The following is a 21,422-nucleotide window of genomic DNA, read 5'->3' as shown; positions in this document are numbered from 1 at the left end:
TTCTCGGTCAGGGATTTGGACCTTTGCTTTGCAAGGGGCTGGAGTTGCCAGGGATACAAAGGTCTGTAAACTAAAAGAAACATATTTATCAGATGATCACCTGACAAAGGCTGACAACCACTTTGCCTACAGTTATTATTCCTCCTTTCCTGACTTGATGGCACTGTCACATGTTGTAAAATGAATAGTCACACGCCTCATTTAAGTGCCCATGCTTGAGACATTAATTTCAACGTCAAATGATGAGCAGGCTATTTAACCAGGGAAGCTTCACAAAAACAGTTAAACACAGATAAATAGGAGATTGCATGTTTTGGTAGAAAGATTAGGCAGGTCACATCTGACTTAAAGATTCATGTCCAGGTGCTGGAGTAGATAAACACAGGGTACATTTATAATAATCTCTAAAAGTTATGCAAAGTGTCAGCAAGACCAGGTCTACTTGACTTTATTTCTAGAGAGATCGAAATGAAAAGTATGGAAGTTATTCTAAACTTATGTGAAAGCTTGATTAGACCACACTTATAGTTTTGCGAATAGTCCTGGTCACAAGATTCTATAAAAAAAGCATTGTAAATCTTCCAGCATGCTCTTCAAAGACGTTCTCAGACACGTGTGTGTATTCATATCAGGAGAGCATGGACAGACTGCAGCCTTACTGTCTTGAAGAAAAGGAAAGTTAAAAGGTAATCTAATATTAGGTATTTAAAAGAATGGAAGGATTTGATAAAGTGGATGTAAAGAGAATGCTTCCTTTCTTTAGTGACTGTTAAGATAATGCAGTCACCAAGAAATCGCGATGATAATTCAGATGAAGCTGTTTTATTTAACAAGTGTTGAGAATGTGGAACCCACGAATGGTTGAACAGAATAGTATAGATGCTATTAAGAGGGAGCTAGACATGCATTTGAGGAAGAAAGGAAATCAATGATTGCAACATCAGATCCAGATGAGGAATCATGGAAGGATACTTACATGGAGCATAACTATGAGCATAGACTGGTTGGAGCAAATGCTCTGCTCCTGTGGTGTATTTGCTGTGTAATTCTATGCAATCAAATCAGAGCCTGTCCTTACCTGACCACGTCCATCCCAACAGATCATAATCAGTTGCAGGAACACTATCTAGTTGTTTCTTCTATACGTTAACAGCAAAGTTTGCACCACACCACTTCCAAAACCCCCAGAGTAATGAGCTCATAAGCTATAAAACCTGAAACTGGAGCTGCCTTTATGAGACATCTGGAATACATGTAGCCATTAAGCCATTGGAACGGACTGTGCTTTTGATTTGCAAAGACATTCACTCCCCAAAACCATGCCATTAGAATAGCATAGAGGCACAAAGCAGCAAGTAAGAAACAGTTTCAGTTCTTTGTACTAGGTCCTTATCAGTCCTTACTTGTAAATATGTTCCGTTCATTCCGGAGACCAAAACATGCACGGCTTGAAATGACTTCATTTGTTGTTCTGTGGTATATACAGAGATGACCAAAGCTTATGATTTGGCTTAATCACCTGAGATAATATTGATGGTCTTAAGCACGATCAAATAAAACACTGTCAGAAAATGAAATGGCTTACTCCAGCTGACCAGGAGGAGAAAACAGTCCCACACAAACATTTGACTCAGTCCTTCAGGAAACGACTGTCTTGAAAGAACAATAATGAAGAATATATGGTTTCCATATTTCAACATTGAACACTTAAAGCAATATTAGTTGCAGTTGTAACCATAACAAGCTGGTATGAGGGATGTGTACCATTTTAAAACTTACCATGAGGCATAAAAGTGAATAGTTTATTTATGGTGGATAACTTCTAAAATCAGCAGTTATTTTTGACAATGGCAGGCACACAATGCATTGAATGCATACTCAATGTTGCCAAAGTGTCTTCCCTCATATCATTTCCCATCATTTCCAATTAATTAATCTTTGCTACACATTGTTAGACTGCACATTCCATTTCAAGATTGCTATTATAACTAAAATTCAATCATTTTTTTCCAATATTTCCTGAAAATCCGTCACATCATTTACTTGGGACGGCACGGTGGCATAATGGTTAGTACTGCTGCCTTAGTGCCAGTGACCCAGGTTTGATTCCCTATGGTAACTGTGTGGAATTTGCACATTCTCGCAGTGTCTGTATGGGTTTTCTCCCACAGTCCAAAGATGTGCAGATTCAGAGGACTGGCCATGCTAAATTGCCCACAGTATTCAGGCATGTGTAGGTTATGTGGGTTAGCCATGGGAAATGCAGGGTTACAGAGATAGGGTAGGGGGAATGGATCTGGGTGGGATGCTTTTCAGAGGGTCAGCATGAATTCAATGGGCCAAATGGCCTGCTTCTGCACTGTATGGATTCTATCAGGATGATGCAGCCAATGATGCAAAATGGAAACTAAGGCAACTCATCATAGCAGACTCCATAATCACATATCTCAGATAACTGCCTTTGCTTTCGGTGAAGGCTATGCTAATTATTAGACAGACAAAGTAGCTCACTGAATAGAACTTAGCTCGATTCATTGGGATTTTTCCCCATTCAGCCCCAGATAACCTTAAATATCAATTTATACCAAGACTCGGTAATGATGGGTTACACAGTGCTGGCTAGCTACATATCAAAGCGTTCCTCAGCCATGACTTTGCCATACAGTGCCTCTAGCTCTGGAAATTTAGGAACGGGTAGAACCCTGGACATTGAGAGTGTCTTGCTGGAAACACACAGCAGGTCAGGCAGCATCCAAGGAAGAGAGTCGACATTTCGGGCTGGAGCCCTTTACCAACACGCCTGACAAAGGGCTCCAGCCCGAAACGTTGATTTTCCTGCTCCTCAGATGCTGCCTGACCCGCTGTGCTTTTCCAGCAATACACTCTTGACTGATCTCTAGCATCTGCAGACCTCACTTTCCCCTAGAACCCTGGGAGTGAAGTGCCCATTCTATATTCGGAAAACACAAAAAAGGATGGATTGGGATCTTATCAACACCGATGTGATTAGAACTGTGCACCACTCCCACTTTCGCTCTTTTGCAACCGTCCATGCAACTGTACTTAAAATTCTAAGAATCAGCAAAGTGCATGCAAAACACATTTAATCCAATGGCAAATTAAGTTTTCAGTTGGTGAAACTCTGCATCAGCTGACAATTCTAAATCTATGGACAGCCGCAGAGTCTCCCAGTCGAACATGGATGTTCTGCATCATGGCTGCAACTATTCTGCCCAACTACGTTGCCATTAGCAAAGGATTTGAGAGCACAGAGGTGGCACAGGCCTTTCTCAAAACTGAATTTCAGTTTTAATGATCTTTACATTGGTCTCACTTATTCACATATCCATCATTATTTGTTGAGTCTAGCTTCAAGAGAGAGCCAAAGTAAGCTGGCACACCTCATGATTAGCTTTGATGGTTACATGGTTTAGGTACACTGTGGAAGAAACAATAAAAGGGAAAGATGTGCTTTTGTAGTCACTGTTCATTGAATCGGAAACCACCACACTGGGCACTTCCCTCTTCATCCTCCATGCCTTTGACCCCAATCTAAAACTCTGCTCATCATGACACACCCTTGCTGCTTCACAGCCTCCATTCTCAGACACACAACTGCACCAATCCAAAAGATGCAGACCACCTTTAAATGATCATGAACAAAGTGCCATAAGGACCTCAAAGTGCACCACTGACCACCTCAAAAGGTAGGAAGCAATTTTGAAAAGTTTTGTGTTAATAAGTATTCATGTCATTAAAATACATTTCAAGTAAAAACCCACCTCAGCCTGTCATAACACTTGATATGCCCCAAGCACACCACTGACTTTATCTCTCTCTCTCTCTCTCTCTCAACCTTCTGAGAAATGGAAATTTCCAATTCTCCTCAATTAAGTCTCCCCATTCATCAAGTTTCCTGTTCTTGAGAGCTCCTTAAAATCCCATTCTGTAATTATGCTGACTTCTTTACTGGCAAAATTCTTTGAGGATATTGGTTAGGCCGCTTTGGGAATGTCAAGTTCAGTTGTGGCCTCCCTGCTATAGGAAAGATATTGTTAAACTTGAACGGGTGCAGAAAAGATGTACAAAGATGTTACCCCCAGGTTGGAGGGAGAGGCTGTTATGTTGGGGCTACTTTCCCTTGAGCATTGGAAGCGGAGGGGTGACCTTCTGGAGATTTATAAAATAATGAGGGGCATGGATAGGGTGAATAGCTGAAGACTTTTTCCCAGGGTAGGGGAGTCTAAAACTAGAGGCTATAAATTTAAGGTGAGAAGGGAAAATTTAAAAGGGACTTAAGGGGCAACTCTTTATGTATGTTATGGAATGAGCTGCCAGAGGAAGTGGGGGAGGCTGGTACAATTACAACATTTAAAAGGCAACTGGATAGTTACATGAACAGGAAGGATTTAAGAGGGATATGGGCCAAATGGGAGTAAAATAATTTAGGATATCTGGTCAGCATGGACGCGTTGGTCTAAAGGGTCTGTTTCTGTGCTATACAACTTTATGACAGTAGGATGTTTCTATGTGCACCAAACACAGTTAACCAAAATTCGAGTCCCCATGACCTGTGTATCACAAATCACCCACTACAATTTGCACCCCATATTGCAAACCCCTAGTACAAACTTACCAATGCATTGTCATCACCTTGGAGGGATAGCAAACACCAGAGTAAACACAACACGAATAAACGTTTCTCTGCCAAAGGCAATCCCACACAGATTAAAGCAATGATGTCACCTCAGTTTCTTAAAATCAATGTGTGGCATAAACAAAAATACAACAGCAGCCTTTGATAGTTTCTGATAGCAGAGTAAACCAGCAATCAGACATTCCCACATAACTCATTTACCATTCAGATTTGTATCCAGCAACTGCCACAGCAGTTCACTTCTCAGTAAATCACTGGTTCCAGACACATATCCATCATATAATGCGTGTTTGGTCTGTTCAATCCGTCATTTGAACTGATAGGTTATTCAATTACAAACAAAAATCTGTTTGCCTGCTCCCCTATAAACTCCAAATCCCCATTTCTTTAATTTGCTGAAGATGAGATTTTTCCTTTGAAATGGGGCAAGCAAGCCCTACCTCATCTATCAGTGAATATTCGTCCTGCTAAACCACACTGATACAGCGAGCAACTTACTTCACATGAGCCTTCAACAGTCTTCAGTGAAAGGGGAAAGGAAATATTTCTTCCTGGTCCCAGAGCTGAATTCACTAGACATTCCAGCTCCTTTATTTGAGCTGCACTGTCTACCTCTTAAATGAATGGTCATAAAATTATACCAAAGTGTTGCCAACACCTGGAGAGATTATGGGGATATAGATATGTATTAGGAAGAGTAATCCTTTACAAAGCAACACAAGTGAATCAAGTAGTTCTTTAAAATCACAATTCAACAAGCTTTTGTTTTAAACTGGCCAATTATTTCCAGAATTAATTTCTATTTGACTTGAGCAGGATGTGTGTCCGGGTTGAAGAGTTGTTTGCTAACATGGCTGGAGTCACTGGGACTAAACGAAGTATAGGCCAGTGGAACATGAAGCGTGACCAAATCTAATCTTTATTGGCCATCACCTTGCTCTTTTTTTTCAAAATGGCAATTCAACATGGTCAAACAGAAGTCAAACCTCTTAGCCACTCTTGCCAACAGAACACCATGAATTATTTTTAAATTGCATTCTGTATTTTATGCCACATGGAAAAAAAACATGTCTCCTGGCATCAGCAGGCTAATCATTTGTAGCAATACCTTGTAAATGGAGTTATCATCTGGATTCTATAGAATCTTTTTTTAAAAAAAGCTCTCAATAATTTGAAACACCACAGTAAATGATTTGCAATATTCCAGTGCTGCAAGTGACAATCATGAAAAGTACAGAGTCGCACTTAATAGAACTTTTCTAATAATGACAAAGTCAACAATACCAGTGAATACAAAACAGGAGGATTACACTCTGGTGTAATTAGGCATTGCTGTAGAAGAAAGACACGAGGGGTTGCGATCTCAACGAAGCATACATAAATATCCCAGATGTCTTTCTCACACCAGTATCTGAAGAATAATGGTCAACTGACAGACTTCAGTTTTCACTGCCAGCTGCATATCAATGCAAGCCAGATGGACCCCTGTGTCAGAGAAGCTCCCAAGGTGGGACACATTTACGTTAGAAGACAGCCACTGCAATGGCTTGCTCTCACTGCAAATACCGACAACACTAGAAGTTGCTAGGACCCCACTGGATACTCTGAAAAAGATTCACAACTTCACAATGGGCTGAAGGTCTTTCGCTTTCCTTTGCATTATTTTGTTATTTATTAATGGGATGGCCTTGTGGCATTATCACTGGACTGCTAATCCAGAGACCCAGGTGATTTCTGGGGACCTGGGTTCATAATCCTGCCATGGTAAATGTCAGAATTTCAATTCAATCAATATCTGGGATCAAGTGTCTCACGATGACCATGAAACGATTGTTGATTGTTGGAAAATCCTATTTGGTTCACTAATGTCCTTCAGAGAACAAATCTGCCAACCTCTCCTGGTCTGACATACACGTGACTCCAGACCAACAGCAATGTGGTAACTCTTAAATGCTCTATGGACAATCAGGGATGAGCAATATATGTTGGCCCAGTCAGTGACACTCTCATTCCATGAATGAATGTTTTTTTTAAAAATTGTTTGATACTTCTTCTTCACTACTGATGCTATTTCCCTCACTTTCAGATTTGCCAGCAGCAGTCACTCTCCAGTGCTTATAAGTCAAGTGTAAGCCAAAAGGCTGTCCATCAGTGGGATGAGATCAGAACCAGAAGCAATCCTGTATTCATTGAACATTTATGGTGTGTTGTTCCAGTTGGTCATTGGATACTGTTCAGGCATGGGAACCAGGCTCAATTTTACTTTCTCTGTCATTGGATCAAATGTCAGACCAACAGCCCCAGTTACCCAGCCACCCTCAACTGCTTCTCTGTGTGAAGCCGGCAAACTCGAGGAGAGATCTGGGTTTGAACCTGAAACATCGCTGCCCGTTTAACGTTGAAGCGAGCACTTGGAGCTACATCCACACTGTGAAGTGATGAGACACCACTGACATGAGACGATCTGCCCAGCAAGTGCTCAGCTCGCTGCCTCAGTTGAGAATGAGCGCTTGAATTAAAGTGTTGGGGAAGTAAGAGTGCAGCACATGCCAATTAGGTGAGCAGGTGTTATAGTAACCAGCTGGAAACTTCCTTCACTCAGAGACAAGGCTGAGAGAGAAGCAAAACACTGGCAATTTAAAACATGCTGCTGATTAAAATTAAAATGATGAGCAGATTAATCGCCAGGGAAAGTTGAACAGTACGGTGAAAATTATGGGGTTCCTTATGAGTTGTTGAGTCACAACAAATCACTTATCCTATTTATGATATATACGTGAGTATTGGACCAGGATAATGTGTAGCATTAAGATAAGTACACACGTGCTAACACAGTGTATTCTTTACCGAGAATGTCTGATCCTATCCAGGTCGTATCCCATAAAAATATATATATATTATGTCCTTACATATCTACATCTACATGGTCATAATGTATTAATTATCAGTACTAAAGGGATTATAGAATGTTGACAATTGTTCTGGATGGAATTATATATCAGTATGTGGCAAATGGCTCCTTTTGTTGAACAAGTGGGACTGCAGCTGATTAGCAATAAAATCACTACCCAGTCACTAATGGCCTGAATCAATGTTTCAATGTGTGTTATGCTGTACTGGCAAAAGGAGATCTTGATGATTAAAAAACAGAGTACAATCGCTCTCCTCCGCATCAGAGAGTTCCTTGGAACATTTTTTTATATAACTGACCCAAGCCTTCTCTTTCGCTCTCTCCCCCTCTCTCTCCATCTCTTTCTATCTGCTGGAAGCACTCCAGCTTTGATATAATGTCACAATCTTGTAAAATGAAATCTCTTTCTGCTATGTGATGTGAAACCACATGGAAACACTTGGCAGAACATAATGCTGGCAGTCAGCGGAGATAAGATACTGTAAAGAATGCTGGCAGTGAGATATGAAATGCAGGGGTAACACAAACTGGAAAACTCCTGAGAAACAAAAGGTGCAACACATTATTTCAAGTTATACATTTTATAAATCACAAAACTCCTGGTGAGCATGGAGGCAATATGTACTGCAGTTTTAATAAGATAATAGAATGCAATGCCACTAATCAGTCATAATGATAATTGCTGTTGGTTCCCAACACGAGTCATTTCCAGCAGGAAGACAGTGAGTTGAGAATGGTTTTCCAGAAATGGGGGGTGCATGGGTCAGTGGGGGGAGGGGAGATGGTCAGTGGCAGAGTGGAGGGGGGGGGGGGGGGGCTGGGGGTAAAGAGACAGAGAGGAAAATGTGAATTGAGTTCAGTCATTTCTGGTCTTTTTTTGGCAGACAGTTACAAAAGTCATCACTGCTGATGTGGGAGCACAATTCGTATCCACTCATCCTGTCCAAGAGATCATGCCAGTCAAATGAAAAGAAGGTGCATTTCAACATCACCTAAACAATTGAGGTAGGGAAATATCAAAATCGGGACATGATTCAAGACTGAACCCACTTTTGAATTACGAGAATGCACAGAAACAATTGAAGCATTTTTGGTTTTCTAACAAGATTAGATTTCAAGCTTGCATTTAATGATTTAATGTTTCAACTGCAGAAACAGGCTAAGTAAATTAATACAGTCAATCTTTTTCAGAAAGAAGAGCATTACCCACAAAGTTTCCACTAGAACTCCCAACCTGACAGTGCTGCGAGTATCACTACACCATATGAACCGCAGAGGTTCAAGAAGACACCTCATTGCCAACTTCTCAAGTGCAATTCATAATGGATAATAAATGCTGGCAAGTCAGCAATGGCCACAGTCCATAATTAATGTTTTAAAAAGTTATAGATCATAGAGTTATACAGCTCAGAAGCAAACCTTTTCGGTCCAACTCGTCCATACAGATCACATATCCGAAACTGATCTAGTCCCATTTGCCAGCATTTGGCCCATCTCACTCTAAACTCTTCCTATAGCCATTCGTATAGCCATCCAAGTGCCTTTTAGATTTTGTAACTGCACCAGCCAGCACCACCCACTCTGGGAGCTCAGTCCATACACGTACCATCCTCTGCGTGAAAAAGTTGTCACTCAGGTCCCTTCTAAAATCTTTTCCCACTCTCCCTAAACCTGTGGCCTCTAGATTTGTAGTCCCCTACCTCAGAGAAAAAGGCCATTGCTATTCACCCTATTCATGTCCCTCATGATTTATACACTTGGGGAGTCAGACATTCAATCACCACAGACTCCTCATAAATGTGGAAATTAAATCCAAGACTGACAGTACACAAAGGCTGCACAACAACATTTTGTCACTACCATTATAAAGTATAAAATTCATCATCAAGGCATACTGCTTAAATGCATACAGCTGATTCAAGCATCAAATTGCCTCCTGTTATTTGTGTTGTCAGTTATCGCCACATTAACCATCGTCAGGGTGTTGCTTGATTCTTCTTGACAGAATGATAAACCTAATATCTGTATATTAACCGCAAAGTAAAATTATTCTCCCTCTCCACTGGACAACAAGCAATAGGCTAGACTTTGATTAAAGGCTACAATTGATGTTGATTCTCTTGGATTGGGAAGAGTAAAACAAATTAAATTAGCCAAGACTCAGAATCATGACCACTAACCAGTCAGTTTAACAAGAGAATGCACATGTAGGAGTAGGAGAGGATTCAGCAAAGACTTACAAAATAGCAAACAGGGTAAGGTCCCATAATTTAATTTTAAAAAGCATTTCAATTCACAGAAGCAATGTGTTAAGAAAAAGAATTTTGACTTGTGCTTAGAAATAATGTCTAAAATAAAAAGATCAGTGATATTCACCCTGTGATGCATTCAGAATGGTTCAGAACAATATAACAAGTCAGCGCACACCTTTGCAAATTAATTAGCTCATTCTAGAAGAAAAGGCCAATTCTCAACATCCTACTGATGCACTTTTGTAGTGCAGTCACCATTGGGATTTATCTCAAATTGAATCTAACTTTATATAAACATCTTACACATAGAAATAAATCTTGCACCATCACAACATATAATACTTCATTACCACAAGTTCTGATGAAATATTAACTTGCTTCTCTTTCAGATAGTGACCCACTGTGCTAATCCAGCAATTTTTGACTCCTCACTCGAGCTGTAATACAAACCAACATCTGCTGTTACCAGAGACTGTGACTGATCCCTGATCAACACATCAACCTTAGCTGTTCATCTATTGTTTAAGGATTTGTAAACAATGAGATGGTCATATATTTGAGGCATGTAAAACATTCAGAACTTAGTAACTCCTCTGGGAAAAATTTAATTTTAAGTCAAAAAACTGGAGCTTGAATTGAGAGCAATGGCCCTAAAGCTCCATCTCTGCTGAAAAAGATAGTTACATGGATGCATACAGTTCAAATTAAAAAGATTAAAGATCACCTTGTGCGGATTAAGATAATGTCAACCTGAAGTCTGTCATTATTTCAATTTTTCTGAGCTATTAATTAAAGACACTTCAGGTGTCACCTTTCCTCGATCCATCAACATCACAGTACCTAACAAAAATTGGAGTATTTATTTACTGGTTGGCTAGGGTTGCTGTTTAGGGGGAATTAGACCGGATGCAAAGACATTTTTCTTTGTGCAACACCACTCTGCAGCAAGAAAGACTGACATAAACCATGGAATCCTTTCATTAAGATCTCAGTTCAAGTCATCTGACCTTCCTGCTGCATTGAATGTAACCAATTTCATGTCTGCAATCTATTACACTGATAGAAATAGAAAATGTAGTCTTTTTAAAATAAGTGCACATTTTCAAGGGTGTTTTTGCATTGAAAACTATAAACAGCAAGCAATACAGTCAGAAGGGATTCTGCAACACTTGGCCACAAAAGTTTCATATTTTAACAATTAGAAACTTGCATAAGACATAGAAGCAGAAATTAGGCCATTCAGCCCATTGAGTTTGCTCTGCCATTCAATCATGGCTGATAAGTTTCTCGACTCCACTCTCCCACTTTCTCTCCATAACCCTTGACATTCAAGAACCTATTTATCTATCTCCATCTTAAATATATGCAATGACCCTGACCTCTACAGCCTACTGTGGCAGTGAATTCCACAGATTCACCACTCTCTGGCTGAAAAAGTTTCTCCTTATCTCCATTCGATAAAGGTCTTCCCTTTTGTCTAAGGCTGTGCCCACATCTCTCCTACCAATGAGGCATCTTCCCAATATCCACTCTGTCCAGGCCATTCAGTATTTTGTATTTTTCAATTAGATCCCCCTCCCCCTCCCCCCAATCCTTCTAAACTCCTTGCAGCGATATAATTATGGATCTAATCCTAATCTTGAGTTGGTGCCTGGAGAATGCAGTATACAGCTTAACGTCCATCATTGGCAATTATAGTATCAGGAATATTTGGAGTTCAGAAATTATAAAATTTGCACATGAAGTTATTAGGTCTCTCAAGCACTATTACTGTTACTTATACTGCAGGAAAAATAACAACATTTTAATATGACTTTTCCTATAATCTATTGGTATCAATAGGTGAATTACATCTAAGGTAACTCATGGTTCAGGGCGATTCCCGTAACAATGTGTCATGCAACAATTCTTTGAAAAGGTGACCGGCTGCAATTTCCAGAATTTCAAGACTTCTTAAAATTATCCGGAACTTTGGATAGGAGACAGATGAAAGATGTTTGTCTTGGTCTAAAATGCTCTTGGCTCTTCACGCTCTGTATTGAATAGTGGACAAAGTCCTCAGCATCGCATTTAACCCCTTTCCCAACGACTTTTTTTGGAGAAAAACGTTTCATTTTCAGACGAATTTTTGTATTACTTTTTTTTTATTAACATTTTTAATGCTTGCACTCTCATCTGATGTATCCAAGCTTCTAATAGAAGGTTCATACTCATTGTCTTCTTCTGAGCTCGACATCTGGGCGTAATTTGTAAAAAAAAACAGAAAAAAAACGAATGAGTGTGTGCCCAAAAGCGGTGCGTCGACGCTTCTTGCAATGCCTGAGGCGGAAGAGACACAGCTATCAGACATATGAGTCACCGAGTTTACTCGCATCTAGCTGAGAATGGCCCAAAAATGACGAGAATTGACGTATAAACTCGTCTATGGCTGTTTTTGAAATGATGTGTTTTGGACGAGTTTACTTGTTGCACTCTGAAAACGTCAAATTGGGTGAAGACACGTTAACTCGTCTTTGCCGGGTAAGGGGTTAAGTTCATAATTATGCAGTAGCACCAACTTTCAGTATTGTATAGCTACCCGGTGCCAAAAGCAAAACATTACATGCAATCCAACATGTTGTACGCTTGTAACAAAATGTTTTTTTTGTGATGCTGATCTCATTGTTATCACCATCATCAGCAACCACAGACACATGCTCAATAGTGCAAAAGAAATCCCATTTGTGTGGTGTCATACTGTGTCCATCAAGATGTCCTAGAAAACTTCACATTTGATGAACTATGCTTCTGAAGTACATGAAGTGCAATGGTAAAACAACATTTTATCATTGTTAAATTGGTAAGTGCAGCAGTCAATTCGCATCAACTCAGAAACAATTGTTTGGTTTTGGCCATGATTGGGATGTTAGTGAGAACACCTAGAGAACTCTCTGCCTTGCTTTGAGCCTTTATTTTTGGTTTTGCATCGCCACTGATGATTCACATCTCCTGCTCATCTGTTGAGTCTTCATGATTGAGTGCAGTCCAAACAATTCACTGTACCATGCAATCGGGATATTGGACTATTGTAGTGTGCTTTTTCCAGTAACAGCACTTTTCTGTTGCAATTTGAAGACATAATTCTTCCAACTTCCAAGCTCCATCGTGGCATCTTCAGTGCCACGTGCTTCTCTCATGTTCAGATATTCTCAGCAGTTGAAATTATGACTTTGTGTCTCACTTGCATGCATCTTTGTTTCAGTCGCTGAATAGGATCTTTACGCAGCATAGCTCTCAACACAGTGGATCTTTTGACAGGCTCCCCTCAGCCTAGTCCTCATCATAACCAAACATTCTTCCATCAGAGCAGTTCTTTAAAAGTTCCAAGTTCACAGTTCTTGAACCACAGAAACAGACAGCTCACAACTCCATTTGACATCCAATCTGAAGGGCAGGACTGCTGATAATGTAACACTGGAATGTTCACAGAACCCCTACAGTGTGGAAACAGGCCAGTAAGCCCCAAAGGTCCACACAAATCTCCAAAGAATAACCCATCCAGACCCTATTATTCTACATATACTACTGACTAATGCACCTACCTACACATCCCTGAACACTATGGGAAATTTAGCACGGCCAATTCACCTAATCTGCGCATCCTTGGTTTGTGGGAGGAAACCCACGCAGACACAGGGAAAATGTGCAAACTCTACACAGACAGTCGCCTGAGGCTGGAATCAAACCCGGGTTCCTGGTGCTGTGAAGCAGCAGTGCTAACCACTGAGCCACAGTGTTGCCCAGCACTGTTATATATAATATATTCAAGTTCAGGGGGCTTGAATTTGCTTTCTCTGGACTCAAGAAATGACTGTATGAACCAAACTGACACTTGCTTCACTCACATATTTTACAACACAAAACGCTCTCTAGAAACAGCTCAAATTTATAAGTGTGTCTTCTGACATTTCATGGTTCATGTTTATCACACGGATTAGACTTCCATCATTATGCTTGACTGAAATCCCAATGAATAATTGTCATATATATTCGTGTATAGGTCAATCTCGTGTATAAGTCAATCCCTTACTTTGGCCAAAAAATCTTGTATCTTTCATATATCTTGTGTATAGGTCAACATTCCTATATCGCATTATAAACCTCTTACAAAGGAAACTGCATGTACCCACCAGCCCACTTAGATGAAACTGCATTCATTCATTCGTACCAGTAACTCTACTCAACGCTCTTTGTTTACTATATTGCATATCTATTCATTCATTCATTCCTCTACGTAGGCCACTTGGTTTACATTTTGATTCATTCAGACCGGTATGAAGTCTATCAGTACTTATTGCACTTTGTTCACTATATATCCAAAAGTTAATATTGTTAAAAAGTTAATCATTTTAATTGTGCCATTATGCCTGAATAAAAGTGACATATAGTAACTACATACCGGTATATCTTTAATTCTTTGATGAATTTGTTAATGTTGCTGAGGTGCATAACATATGAGAGTAAATTGGAGAGAAGCAGAAGTATTTGACAGAAAGTTCAAGATGCTTACACATTCAGAATTTAATCAATGTTTCCTTTTAAAGTGTGGCATTATACCAGGCCATGATGATGTTGAACAGTGTGATTTTGCAGAATTTCAACGTATCTTTAACATGTTAGGTTTTCGTACTGATCTCTTGCTTTTGTCTAGCAATTACCTTTACCAGAATTCATTGTGTTTTTCTTCGTTATCCAGGATTAGTTGCGCGTTCAAATCGACTTTTGCTAATAATATGGTATTTCAAACTGCAGCATAAATTTCAGCCCCTCAAAACTTGTGCCCGTTTATTAGTCAATGCTCTAACTCGAACCTTTAAAAATTTGAAGTATACATGAGTAAATATGCTATTTCACATTTTTTGAAAAATTCTTCGTTACACCATGGACAAAGTCTGCTTTTTGAAACATACTCCTTTGAGGAATTAATTAATCTTGCAAAAAACTGACCAACACAAAGATTAGCAAACAATTAATTAAATTTACTTCTGTGTACAGTAACAAAGCTAATTTATATCTGACAAGTCTACAGCATGTCATACATCAATATACTGCAGTTAGCTTTCTTGATGCCAAAAGAAAATCAGCACTCAAAGCATTTTTCCATCTTTTTAAATTGATTCAAATTTGTGCAGAGCTCTGCCAACTAGGCAAATTAGGCGAGACCATTCATTAACCTGTCTATTTACAACCACTATCAAAATAAACACAATCATTTTGTGACAGGAAGAGTTTAAGAGTGGAATAAGAATATGGAGCTAAAGTTTCAGCTGATTATGTTCTGTTGAAACATGGACCAGCATTGGAATAAGTCATTTTCAAACACAATCTTTTCTCAAATACTTTAGCAAACCCTTTGAGCAATCAACTCCATTGTGTCTGTGGGAATATGACATTTCAAGGCTGAAACTATTTACTCAATGAATACAGATCTCATCATCCAAGCGCAGGAATTAAGCGAGTTATGGAGGTCCTATAAGTGAAATATATTCAATGTCTTCTGGCCCAATTATGTCTTTTCTTCATAACACAGATAACAAAATATGGACCCATGAACGAGAATAAAATGTGTTTAAAAAGACTCTGATAAAACGCACAAGACCATATTAACTTCTCAATTGCAATGACATGAGGAAACCATTATGAGACACCACATGTGACAGTAAAAAATTGTTCAACTCATTTCCTGTATTCAAATAACAGATCCTGATGAATATACCTGGGCTAGACTATAACACTGTAAATCATCAAGGGCTTAGAAGATGCTGCACAATGTAACTGAAACATTATGAAAAGTTATTTGGACAAGTGTTTATCTCACATTGATTTCTGTATTGTTACACAGTACAGTAAGGTGTTTCTTAATGGATTCCAGAGCTGGTAACAAAACTGAATAATCGATAGTCAGAAAGGAAAATAACACATCCTAAACTGAACGACTCCGAATAGTTTGATATGGGTATTTGCAGACATTGAATGTATCCTGGTGTCAATGTTTCTTCACATTCCCTATTAACAATTGTTAATAGGGCTGTTAACATTTTCTTCACAGAGATTTATGTATACTGCAAACATCACAAGAATTCACAATCTCTCCTCCAAACCCATCACCAGTCATGGTGTTCAGCAAATAAAAAAAATCACCTTCATTTTGCAGAGACAAATAAAGTACAACACAAATAATTGAATTTATATCAACATCTTGACTATGTTCAGTACATTATTGACTGGCCAGCAAAACTGCTCATAACAACGTGCTACACAAAATTACTGGATCTATTCTCAGCAGTTGATCAATGCCTCAATTATGAAGCCTTCTACTTTTTGTTGCATTTTCAGCTCTATAAATAAATTCTCAATTTCTCATGCGCTGGTGAAGTGAGTCAGGACTAGGCTGAATTTAACAATTACAGTGCCATCCAGTTTTGGTAAATTTCAAAGTAATAAGAAAGACATCCCAAGAAAGACGTCTGCAGTGTACTATGATTACCAGACTATTGTGTGACTACTCAGTATAAATCATGCCAAAAATAACAGTATTCTTGAAAGATAGAAATTAATTCACTTGTTTTACCTCATTCAATCAAGGTCCTTTTATCGTGCATGTGACCATTTCTGATAATCTTTCAGCAAGGTAATGTTTAGACATGACAGATCTGTTTACATCTCTACATCTATTCAAAACTACAAAATGATCCATTAAAGTAAAAAGAAAATCACTCTTCCCCTATATCTGGGCCGAAATGAATTCCCAGCAAGGAAACTTTCAATTTGCTGACCAATACAAAAGTTCTCTGATAAGCAATACGTCAATTTATAATTATCTGTACATGGTTCCAAACAACAACAAAAAAATCAACATTACTGATTTGGATCAAGGGTTTAGCACCGTGTATTGGAAGGTGAATTTTCTTGGTGGGCCCTTCCCTGTTGCTTAAAAGCAAAATATAAATGAATCGATTTTTATTAATAAAATATTGTTGAGTGCTAACAACTTCAAAACTGGTGCAACTGGCAATATTTTCACAACGGTGTGGAACGCTTAGAAAGGAAACAGTGCTCGATTTGGACAAGGAAAACAGGGGAACTTAATCACAGCCACATTTACAGGCCTGTAGGTGTCTAACTGGCAAAACTCTGAAAGAATGGATGTAGTGCATCCATTCTGGATATTATGTTTGCACAAAGTGCATTCAATTTTATTACCACTTTAAGAGGACAATATTTAAATACTTTCACACAATTAAAAAATGTTTAAGTTTCTAACCACTTAAATTCATAAAATTGAATATTCTGATACAGTACATTAAACCATAATTGTGCACCTTACTAATACTACACCACCATGCATTAATGAAGAAGCTGTTATCAAGATGTACCTGCACATTTAGAATACAGTTTTCAACCAGTTCATAAGGAGCATCTCTGTTGAACTGTGCAATTTATTTTACTGATTACTTCCCTTCATAAGTGAAGTACATTACACCTTTACATTGCTAGATCTCAATAAAGTTAAAACAAAACATTTATTTTAACCATTTAAGGAATATGTTAATAAAGTGAGTTACCATTCCTCAGTTTTAATTCAATGGTATGGGGCCTAGCCACATCAAACATGGATTAAAAAGTCACCTACTTTTACAAAAGATCGATTTCCATCCACTCCCATAAAAGCACAATGCATTCTGCAATTTCAATAATTGTTACTCAGCTTCTGCGCAGTTGGACTCCATGAGCTACATATCCATAACTGTGCTTTGGAAACCAACAGATCTCATTGTCAACTGATTTAAGTAATTATATTTCCACCTTTTATTTTCTAATACAGATCAATGTTGATCAACTTAATTTAGGATTTGGAGGTGCCGGTGTTGGACTGGGGTGTACAAAGTTAAAAATCACACAATGCCAGGTTATAGTCCAGCAGGTTTATTTGGAAGCACTAGCTTTCGGAGGTGACAGCCACCTAATGGAGGAGCAGCGTTCCGAAAGCTGGTGCTTCCAAATAAACCTGTTGGACTATAACCTGGCGTTGCGTGATTTTTAACTTTGTACACCCCAGTCCAACACCAGCACCTCCAAATCATAAATCATGTTGATTTTTAAACTTAATTTATGGCTCTGAAGGATTTAGCAGGATTTCATTGTAGATGTGACATGTCAACAACAATTCTGCCAATGACTATCAGTCCAGCGAAATCAGTCCAGCCCAACAGTGGTTGCGATATTTAAAAGATTCAATATAACCTCAGGTTTACAACAATGGGAAGGGGAAACACAGAATTAAGAGGGGGTAATATCAAAATCTATGAAATATTTTAAGTATTGATGGCTAGACATTGCCTAAGGATCTCAACATTGAACATGTGACTAGGATTCACCATCAATCTAAAAGGAAAAGGCACCATCTCGACTAGTACATCCAGTGCTGTTGAAGTAACTTTCTAGGCAATTCCCATGTATCAAATAGAATCACATTATTTTACTGAACTTCTCTCTCTTTAAGAAAACTCTAAAAACAATCAACACCACAGGGCTTGAAGCAGTTTGTTACAAAGTAATTTTACAAGACTGCATCAGTTTACCATTTACATCAGCTGAATAGAAGATGGGATTGGCACTTCAAAAGAACAAACAAGAATATGATCAATAGCCCAAATTTACAAATTCAGGACATCTTCCTAATCCAATTCATTTCATCATTAATCTGACATTTAAAATAAAATCTAACTCTAAAGATGTTATTCCAAGCAAGTAACCATTTCTTCCTATAGATGTCACTGAGAAGATCTGACGGTTACAAAGACAACAGTAGAAACACTCATTTAAGACAGTGTAAAAACAACACGTGAGAAACAGGTAACAGACATACAAACCCACTGCTTACGATAACATTCCTATATGCAGGAATGTGATATTACAGTACCAGAGTCAAAGTATATGCATTCAATTTATAATAAGCTTATTAATAAAAACTGGTAGAAAATCTCCATAGATAAATCTCACCTCCAGCACAACAGCATTTATATCCCAGTGAAACAAAAAATTTAAAACAATATTCCTCCTTAATATCAGAAAAATTAGAAATAATTTGATTTTAGAAACTGACTTTTGAAAGAATTTCTGAAGAAATAATGTAAAATTAACAAAACCAATACTGGTACTCTTGGACACAAAGTTATGAAGTAATTTAAAGGCATAATTCATCCACTACTGCTGTTTAAAATAAACAAACATGGACTGAGGCTATTTACAAATGTTTCTCAATAGGTGGTGGAGGGGAAGCCAGTTGCTGTTATCTCAGTAGAGTTGGTCCTTTGAAATAGGGCTCATCCCAACCAGTGGTTCAATGGTCTACTATCCAATTCCAACTACTGTTAAAAGATGCCCCTTATTTAACACTGTCAATGGGATAATCTCTGTGCAAAGCTTATAATTACTTTATTGATATTAAGAACTGGAAATGGTTTTGTGAAATCAAACAATTTCATTGTCAAGAGATGAGGCACTCCACATAAACACCAGAACCTAACTTGATTAGGGAGAACATTTATGAACGCATTCAGGAATTCTGCCAACACTCCTGACTTTTTCCATACATGCAAAATTAGGATCACATTTACACTGTAATTTTTCAAAGTGTGCTGAACTTTATGTGGCATTTCCGGAACACTTCTCAACAAATAGTTATGCCATTTCAAGTAATTATCATTCAATGCAATTTCTGCTGCTCCAATCCAATCCTTGGACTCTCCCTGTCTCTTTGTATATTGTCCAACATATGAGTTAAATCAACTTCTAAATCATTCAAATACAGTAGCTAGTGGCTTTTAAACCTTCCCAGTCACAACTCATTTTGGCCAAATTAAGTCTCCACATTTACAGAATTCTCAGTTCTCCACAGGGAAGTGCCAAATACAATCAAATTCACAAAAATCACAACACTTGGGCCTAATGTTTCAGCAATGCATGAGTTACACAAGGTGTACAAATCTCAACCAGCTCAAATCAATGTCCTCCTCTCACCCTTTATAAAATATTGACAGCTTTCAGGCTTCCAAAAAATTTCTCGATTGCTTTCAACTTTTAATGGCCGAGGTGAAGGGTGAAAGAAAAATATCAACGAACTACACAGTCAATAATAAAAGTCGAGCTACGACCTGCGTAAATGAGTTCAACTCTAAGCTATGATAACAGAATAGTTTAATCAAACAACATGAAGTGCAGTTTAATCAGTTACTCTATGCTGGGATATTGTCGTGCAATCTTAAAGCTGAATCACATTTGAAGGTTCAAGTCAGAAGAAGGCAATAATTTGCATTATCCAACCGATCTCTTACCTCGAGAGCTTCCAAGGTGACAAAACTGGCTATTCCAAATCCATCAATGAGATCTTCCTCTCCTGAAGTGGAGTCTTTCCTCCGACGTCGCGGGGGTCTGGGACGGGATGAGGCGGGATTTTTGTGACTGCCCTCTCGCTCAGACCCTGATGAGGATAGAGTGCTGATCGCCCTCGAAGTGCCTCCTCCTCCTCCTCCTCCCTTTGCTTTTCTGTCTCGGTTTCTCTGAGCTCTGGATCGCCTACTCCGGCGAAGCCCACTGCACCGAGGGCCATCCATTGCACACACAAGAATTCCCCACACACACAAAAAAATGTGACTGGTTGTGTGTGTGTATATATATGTGTATTTGTTTGAACTCAACAAAATTAACAATAGCAATTCCACAAAGCCCAGGCAAAGCACTTTGCAGGAGGCGATGGCTGGATACACGTCGTCTGTATATTAATCACCGAGTCAAAAAAAATCCGCGAGGTGAATCCGTTTATAACTTAGATGGAGAAATTATCCCAGTATTCCCATAATAATTCCAAGCGAGCCGACGATCCAGACGGAAATTGACTAAATTCCAAGTGAAATTGACAAGAATATCCCCAGGTGAAATTGACCAAATTCTCAAGTGAAATGGACCAGGTCTCCACAGTGCAGACTGACGTGGATTCTACAATAACACACTTTTAGAATTTTTTTTCCCCCAGAAGAGATACGAGTGTTTTTTTTAAAATTCCCCCAATACTTTCAGCAGCAGTAATCTCCCGGAATCCACAATAACCACGACCACAATTTGGTCCTTCCTAAAAATCAAAAATAAAATCACACACTTGCAAAATGCTCTTTCCTTCCACTTGTAGCGAGCGGATAATAACTCGAAATTCTGGCTGATTTTAACGTCCCTTCCATTATCTCCGCATTTGAACCAGTTACTGAAAAGGTGCTCACCGACAAAACGATGTTTGATCCACACCTTTCCTCTCTACACTCACTATCTCTCATCCTCTCTCAATCTCTCTCTCTCTCTCTCCCGCACACACGCACCACCCTGTCTCTTTCCCTCTCTCTCTCGCTTTCTTTCTGTGTCTGTCTGTCTATCTGTCTGTGCCCCCCTCCTCTCTCCACACCACCACCCCTCTCTCCCACCCTCCCTCTGCCTTTCTCCTCCTCCTCCCTCCTCTCTCTCTCTCTCTCCCCCTGACTTCTTTGTCTGAGATAAAATTCACGCACCGCAC

The 21,422-nt window shown here is 39.0% G+C and overlaps 1 protein-coding gene across 8 annotated transcripts in view; it reads right to left on the bottom strand.

The window, feature by feature from the left end:
• Positions 1 to 20,719, bottom strand: part of auts2a (activator of transcription and developmental regulator AUTS2 a) — a 1,193,837-nt gene extending 1,173,118 nt beyond the window's left edge. For all 8 annotated transcript variants that reach the window (XM_060847963.1, XM_060847971.1, XM_060847965.1 and 5 more), the window contains exon 1: positions 20,197 to 20,719. In XM_060847963.1, coding sequence (XP_060703946.1) covers positions 20,197 to 20,475 — 279 coding nt within the window. In that variant the 5' untranslated portion in view covers positions 20,476 to 20,719. The remainder of the gene's footprint in view (positions 1 to 20,196) is intronic.
• Between the last annotated feature and the right edge of the window lie 703 nt (positions 20,720 to 21,422).

Source organism: Hemiscyllium ocellatum, chromosome 31 (assembly GCF_020745735.1).
Source record: "Hemiscyllium ocellatum isolate sHemOce1 chromosome 31, sHemOce1.pat.X.cur, whole genome shotgun sequence".
NCBI lineage: Eukaryota > Metazoa > Chordata > Chondrichthyes > Orectolobiformes > Hemiscylliidae > Hemiscyllium > Hemiscyllium ocellatum.
The sequence above is the reverse complement of the archived record's forward strand: the minus strand, read 5'-3'. Positions and strand labels throughout refer to the sequence as shown.